Source organism: Salvelinus alpinus, chromosome 16, assembly GCF_045679555.1.
Source record: "Salvelinus alpinus chromosome 16, SLU_Salpinus.1, whole genome shotgun sequence".
Lineage (NCBI taxonomy): Eukaryota > Metazoa > Chordata > Actinopteri > Salmoniformes > Salmonidae > Salvelinus > Salvelinus alpinus.
Window position 1 is genome coordinate 11,418,539 of NC_092101.1, and position 7,788 is coordinate 11,426,326.

The 7,788-nt window shown below is 43.1% G+C and overlaps 1 protein-coding gene across 3 annotated transcripts in view; it reads right to left on the reverse strand.

Annotated features, from left to right (window-relative positions):
• Positions 1–7,024, reverse strand: part of LOC139540793 (zinc transporter 7-like) — a 34,161-nt gene extending 27,137 nt beyond the window's left edge. Inside the window, exons 1-5 of one of the 3 annotated variants that reach the window (XM_071344765.1) lie at positions 6,858–7,024; positions 6,199–6,300; positions 5,549–5,662; positions 1,634–1,721; positions 1,302–1,434 (exon numbers count right to left, since the gene is read on the reverse strand). In XM_071344765.1, coding sequence (XP_071200866.1) covers positions 1,302–1,434; positions 1,634–1,721; positions 5,549–5,662; positions 6,199–6,300; positions 6,858–6,937 — 517 coding nt within the window. In that variant the 5' untranslated portion in view covers positions 6,938–7,024. Of the gene's footprint in view, positions 1–1,301; positions 1,435–1,633; positions 1,722–5,548; positions 5,663–6,198; positions 6,301–6,422; positions 6,533–6,857 lie in introns of those variants that run through there. The other 2 variants (XM_071344767.1, XM_071344766.1) reach the window with 2 other exon arrangements.
• Positions 7,025–7,788: the final 764 nt, after the last annotated feature.

A 7,788-nucleotide genomic window follows, 5' to 3' on the forward strand; every position in this document is an offset into this window, starting at 1 on the left:
AGGTACAGCATGGCAACAATAACTGCCTGAGTTACACAAGGAACACACAATCCCTCCATCAGTGCTCAGACTGTCTGCAATTGGCTGAGAGAGGCTAGACTGAGCGCTTGTAGGCCTGTTGTAAGGCAGGTCCTCAGACATCACCAGCAACAACGTCGCCTATGGACACAAACCCATCACTGGACCAGACAGGACTGGCAAAAAGTGCTCTTCACTGACGAGTCGTGGTTTTGTCTCACCAGGGGTGATGGTCAGATTCATGTTTATTGTTGAAGGAATGAGCGTTACACTGAGGCCTGTACTCTGGAGCGGGATCGATTTGGAGGTGGAGGGTCCGTTATGGTCTGGGGCGGTGTGTCACAGCATCATCGGACGGAGCTTGTCGTCATTGCAGGCAATCTCAACGCTGTGCGTTACAGGGAAGACATCCTTCTCCCTCATGTGGTACCCTTTCTGCAGGCTCATCCTTACATGACAATGCCACTGTGCGTGATTTCCTGCAAGACAGGAATGTCAGTGTTCTGCCATGGCCAGCGAAGAGCCCGGATCTCAATCCCATTGAGCACGTCTGGGACCTGTTGGATATGAGGGTGAGGGCTAGGCCCATTCCCCCCAGAAATGTCCAGGAACTTGCAGGTGCCTTGGTGGAAGAGTGGGGTAACATCTCTCAGCAAGAACTGGCAAATCTGGTGCAGTCCATGAGGAGATGCAGCTGGTGGCCACACCAGATACTGACTGTTACTTATGATTTTGACCCCCCCTTCCCCTTTGTTCAGGGACACATTATTCCATTTCTGTTAGTCACATGTCTGTGGAACTTGTTCAGTTTATGTCTCAGTTGTTGAATCTTATGTTCATACAAATATTTACACATGTTAAATTTGCTGAATATAAATGCAGTTGACAGTGAGAGGACGTTTCTTTTTTTGCAGCGTTTAGTATCACGCCATTATATGAGGCAAGCTATTAGTGTTTGAAAAGGGTACAGGGACTGGTGACTTAAGAGCAGAAAGGGGTTAGGCAGTGAGCCTGATGGAATTTGAGAGAACAACTTGGGGGACCACAAAGTAAAGGAACTTTAGGGGACACAAGTGATGGGTGGATGAGTTGAATCAACTCATGGCGCCACCCCAACACTATATGCTTTTAGACCTTGCATAGAAGCGCAAAGAAGTAGTACAGGGACTATCAGGAAAGCGTGGAGTGACCACTTGCGAGAGAGTGAAGATTAGCAAAACATGGAGTGATATGGTAGATGTGTAAAGTGACTACGGGGAGAGCGAGAGATTGCCTCATCTTACCTTCATCCCCTCCGTGAGAGTGGCCGTGGCCCCCGTGCTGGAACACAAAGATGCCCACCAGGTTCACCAGCAGCCCAGCGACAGACACAGGGAGCAGACGATCGTGATTCACGTGTGGCGGCTCCAAAGCCCTCTGTCAGATGCAGCAGGAGACAAGACCAGTCAAATCAACATCGTTACTGAGAATTGGTCATCTTAAATAAAAGTTGATAGCACTGTGATTCAACAATATTTAGACAATATAGGCCTTGTCTTATCAAAATCATTCAAATCAATGTTGTTTTCAATATGTGAAATACTCCTAATCAAACCCATTGTGTTCTGTGGCATACCTCTACGCCTTCTGAGAAAATGAAGAAGGCAGTGAAGATGAGGAACAGGCCATTCACAAACCCTGCCAACACCTCCGCCCTCACGTATCTGAAAACAGAAAGGGAAGTGCAGTACACACAGGTCAACAATAGAGGCTAATCAATGTGATTTAAAAACAGCTGGAGCTATTTCAGTGCCAACAAAATGTATTTGAATTCCATAATTTTGTATTAGGATATTGAATTTGAACGTAATATTTTTTAAACGTGTAATGCACAAATTAAATAATTTCATTCATAAACTGATATAGTATTTGATTTGAAACTGAAATTAATATTGCATTAAGTTTTAAATGTATTTAAATGTAATTGAATATTCAAATTCAATATTTATATATTAAGTTTCAATATGGTAGATATTGCATTAATTGTGTATCAAGTTTACAAACTATAATTTCAAGTTAATCAACGTTTATTATTAAATTCAGTTCTCTAAATTCAGATTCAAAACCAGAGACAACATCCTGGTACTTTGCCAGACAGGAAAGGTAGAGGAGAACAGAGGATTAAACTCTATGGTAAACAGAAGCTTCTGGTGGATTCTAAAGCCAATGTGGCATGTTGAATACATTTTCTGCCTATGAATTTGGCGCTAACGTTTTTTTTAAAGTAGATAACTGTTCCACTCTCCATTTAATATTGTGACTGACTGGGTTCGAAATAGGTATCCTGCATGTCACAAGACTGTTAGCCCACCTAGTTAAAGCCTATAGGGATAAGTTCAGGAAATGTATGTAAAAGGACAACATGCTGCTTGCTTATCGAGTACCGCTCCCCCCTGATTCAGCTCATAGAGACTCGAACTCAGGTCCTCTGCCTCGCAAAACACACGTGACCGCCCTCCTGAAGAGTTCCAACACACCACGCTGTTGAAAAAGGCCTTCAATTGGACAAGGGGCGACACTTCAGGCTGATGAGTGAGTTTCAGATCCCATCTGCTACATTCACCCCACAAACTCACTCTACAGCAACTCCAGTGGTTGACTTGCAACTGTAGACCAGAGTCCAGTAGCACCATTGTAAAGGACGTCACGCTGCCTGCTTAGCAAGTAGCGCTCCCCCCTGATTCAGCTCGTACAAAGCATTCCAACCCATCGTGAGTGTCACAGATCTCCATCTGCTACACAAATACAAGTCTTAAAGAGCCAGCAAGGTTACTCATCAAAAGTGTGGGGTTTGGTTATACACGCTTATGTGATGAGCAACATGAAGACATACACTCCTTGACCAAAAGTATGTGGACATCAAACTGCTCGTCAAACATCTCATTCCAAAATCATGGGCATTAATATGGAGTTGGTCCCCCCTTTGCTGACACAGCAGCCTCCACTTTTATGGGAAGGCTTTCCACTAGATGTTGGAACATTGGTGTGGGGACTTGCTTCCATTCAGCCACAAGAGCATTAGTGAGGCCGGGGACTGATGTTGGGCGATTAGGCCTGGCTCGCAGTCGGCGTTCCAATTCATCCCAAAGGTCTTTGATGGGGTTGAGGTCAGGGCTATGTGCAGGCCAGTCAAGTTCTTCCACACCAATCTCGACAAATCATTTCTGTATGGACCTCGCTTTGTGCACGGGGGCATTGTCATGCTGAAACAGGAAAGGGCCTTCCCCAAACTGGTGCCACAAAGTTTGACGCACAAAAATGTCATTGTATGCTGTAGCTCTAAGATTTCCCAATTTCCTAGCCCGAACCATGAAATACAGCCCCAGACCATTATTCCTCCTACACCAAACTTTACAGTTGGCACTATGCAGTCGGGCAGAGAGCGTTCTCCTGGCATCCGCCAAACACAGATTCGTCCGTCGGACTGCCAGACGGTAAAGCATGATTCATCACTCCAGAGAATGCATTTCCACTGCTCCAGAGTCCAATGGCGGCGAGCTTTACTCTCATCCAGCCGACACTTGGCATTGCAAATGGTGATCGTAGACTTGTGTGAGCAATGGAAACCCATTTCATGAAGCTCCTGACGAACAGTTCTTGTGCTGACGTTGCTTCCAGAGGCAGTTTGCAACTCGGTAGTGAGCGTTGCAACCGAGGATAGACGATTTTTACGTGCTACGCGCTTCAGTGGTTTTGTTCTGTGAGCTTGTGTGGCCTACCACTTCGCGGCTGAGCAGTTGTTGCTCCTAGACGTTTCCACTTCACAATAACAGCACAGTTGACCGGGGCAGCTCTAGCAGGGCAGAAATTTCACAGACCATTCTACTACAAATGTTTGTCTATGGAGATTGCATGGTGGTGTGATTTTATACACCCGTCAGCCATATGTGTGGCTGAAATAGAAGATTCCACTAATTTGAAGTGGTGTCCACATACTTTCGCATATATCGTGTAGTTTTAAGTCTCCAGCAAGGGTCATCATTATAAGGGTAACATGTGACTGACTGGGTTAAGACTGTTGGCCTGCTGAGCTAAAGCCTAGGCATTAGTCCTGTGACTTGGATGGTCTCTTCAAGGAGGTCAAAGGGGGGTGAAGTGTAACGCAAGTGGTTCGGTGACAACGCTCATGTGATGAGTGACTTGTCTGAGACCTGAAAAGTTGCATTGTCTGGCGCTCAGGATACCTGGGTCAGAACCCCATCAGTAAAACAAGTCTTCAGGTCTCAGGCAAGGTTGCTCATCACATGCATGGATCCCCAAATCACCTCTGTTGCACTCATTAAAATGGAGGGCACAGATCCTTATGCCTCCGTTGGCCACAGAACACGGTAGGCCTGATTTCGAACCCAGACAGTTTGGTGCCGTGATCTCTGAGTAGGAGTTCAAAGGGCGGTGAAATGTGACCGAGGTGGTCTGATGAACTACTCTCTTTTGAGGAGTAACCTTGCTGCAGACTTGAAGACTTGTGTTAGCTTCCTGAGTTCCTCCCCATGGGTTTAGCTAAGTGGATCGGCACAGTCTTGTTACATATAGGAGACCTGGTTCAAACCCAGTCAGTCACAAGTGCAAAATGAAATAGGACGTAGAAAGGCTATGACAGGGCTATTCAAATCTATTCTTATGGAGGTCAAACTTGTGACACTTCCTTCTAACGTGTCCTACATGGCCTGTGATATTCATATTAGGGAACAGAAGGCACGTCCATGTCCAAGAGTGTTAGCGTCAGGAATGGGGTCATAATAGCCAAAACGGTTCAAACAGTAGACAAATTCATCGGAAGAAAATATTCAACATGCCACATTGGCTTCAGAAACTTTACCACAGACAGAGGAGAACAGATAGCCTCTGACTACCTTTCCTGTCTGGAAAAGTACCAGGATTACATCTCTGGTTTTTGAATCTGAATTTAGAGAATTTAATGTCTGAGAAGTTGAATATATTAAATATTGATAAACTTGAAATTATAGTTTGTAAACTTTAGACACAGACAATGAATTCACTATCTACCATTTTGAAACTGAAAATAAAAATATTGAACTTGAATGTTCAATACAATTTAAAATTGAATGCAATATTCATTCAACTCAGTATCAAATCATGAAATACAAGGTCAATTATGAATTCAATGATTCCATTTGTGCATTACAAATTCAAAATCCAAATTCAGAATTATAGAACTTAAATACAATCAGTTTGAACTGAAATCACTCCATTCAGCTGCAACACCTTTGTTATATTAGTAACAATACACACATCCAAATATGTACTAAAGGTGCAGATTTAGCGATCACCAGCAGGATTGGCAACCCTGGATATCAATAAAGGCATAAGATCAAACATTATACAGGTAACCATATACGCTTGGTAAGACGTCACAAACTTCAAAATGTAAACATTAGCAGAGACTCCTTATCAGTTTTGGAGGCAGCGTTACCTTTGCTAGCGAAGGCGCAAAAAGTGAAGCTACAGTCTACATTGCTTGCATACGTACCCATATGAGAATGAGTCATTCGACCTCCACCTGGAAATCACGGAGGCTGCAAGTCCGGCTAAAAGTGCAGTGCAGTCAAAGAACATGTGAAAGGAATCTGATATCAAACCTAAACTGAGAGCATACACACACACACACAAAAAACAACTTGTTAGACTAGACAGTCTCCCACACCAGATATCTATCCTCCCCAAGCTTTGCAATTGCCGGGGATAAAAGTTACACTAAAACACAAAAAAAATATTTTTTATGAATGACTAAGTTATGGCTGATAAAACATTACTGCACATATTAGTTCTAATTAGCTAGTTACTTGTCTATGGGAACACATGGATTTTATGACAGTGACATTTTAACCCTAGCAGCTGGTTCCAGGCAACAATTTGAACACATGTTGCAGATAGGATGTCCTGGCAGAAATTCATGCATAAAATAGAGCCATCAAGATGGATAGCCATTTCAAAACACATACTATGGAATAACATGTGTCTAGCTAGATGTTATAATGTAGTTTGTGGTGCATTCCCACTGATGGAGACAGTGCAAACAACGGGCATTGTTGGTACAACGCTTGCTTAGACATACGTGGCACATCCTGAAATAAGAGTTGCGTTTGTTAGGCTTTTCCCATCGAATGATACGGAACTTACCTGTTACTCCATATGCCGTACGATAATTCAACAAAAGCAAAGGACAGATTCAGACAGAGAAAGAAAAACAAATTGCGTGATGTTTTATCAGATAGGATAGATCTGGGGAAAAAGAAATTTCACTGAATTAGAATCGCAGTTAGCGCGAGTTATCAACCAAGCTAACGTTTGCTAGCTTGCGCTCAACAAAACAGTAGAGCCAGTTAAGAATGAGAAGTAGCTACCTATGTCAAACGTGCAAAATTGCATCAATTTCCTGAACAAGCATGTTGTTGACCGCACACAAATATGTAATACTATACAACCCCCCCCCCCCCTACGCTAGCTAAGTAAGTCGGAAGTAACTAACTTCCAGCTGTGTTGGTGTCCAGCTGACATTCGTGCATCTGAAGCTAACTGGCTATCAAGACAGTTAACCTAGCCTTATTTTTGTCTATGGAGCTAACTAACAAATATCTATTTGGTCAGCAACCAAGGTGGATGGTCCCCTACCAAGCTGTTTTTGGTAGCTAACGTTAGCTAGGTAACTACAGCATAATATTTGGCATCATATTTTACACATCTGAATTAAGCTAGCAGTGCAGTGAGCATAGAATCAAAATAGCTAGCTAACAAGCTAATTAAGACCTGCAAGAACACAAACAAATAAGACAATTTACCTGAACCATCCTGAAATCTTGGCTAGGAGGTTGAATTTGGGTGGCTTGTACTCGTCGTCTTTTATAGATAATGGTAACATTTTAGCTGTCCCTCCCAGGTTGTGCCAAGCTAGCTAGCTAAATACTGCTGGTTTGAGCTGAACCCACCAACTCAGCTCTCAGCCAATACATCCAATCAATAGAGGGCGCTTGCGCTACCAAAACATGTAATACATGGTATAGGGACTGTAATGCCTGCCTACAGTTATGGTACAAGTGGTTTTCAGGCAGATTCTCAAATAAAGCCAATGAATGGTATGTTGGTGTATGGATACAGTAGGCAATCCTATATTCTGGGGTTCCCATATGGAGGTCCAAGGACCCCCAGGGTTCTCATCAATGTGCTGAGAACCCCCTATCAGATATGGTATTTTATTAGGATCCCCACCGGCCTGTCTCAATCCTGTGTATTTTATCTAAGGTCATGGAAAAGATTATGTTCAAGCAGATTGATATTAGCAGATATTTCCTTACATAACCTACTATATGAGCTCCAATCTGGCTTTAGGAAATCCCATTCCACCAATAGTTGCCTACTATATCTAACTGACTACATCAGGAAGGAAGTAGATGGAGGGAACTGTTGTGGTATGGTTATGTTAGATCTCCAAAAGGTGTTTGATACAGTGGATCATGAGATTCTGTTTAATCAAACTAAGAGCCATGGGCTTGAATAACTTAGCTGTAAAATGGGTTAGCTCTTATCTGCAAGGAAGAAAACAGAATGTGGATGAGACCCTGTCTAAACCCCAAGGGAGTGCAGGCTCCACTTTTCTTTTTGTTGTATATAAATGATCTGAAATCTGCCTGTACATGTGACCTTTTCCTCTATGCAGATGATTCTGCACTGTTGGTTTCCCACAAAGACAAACATGTGGTTGAGAAAGCCCTC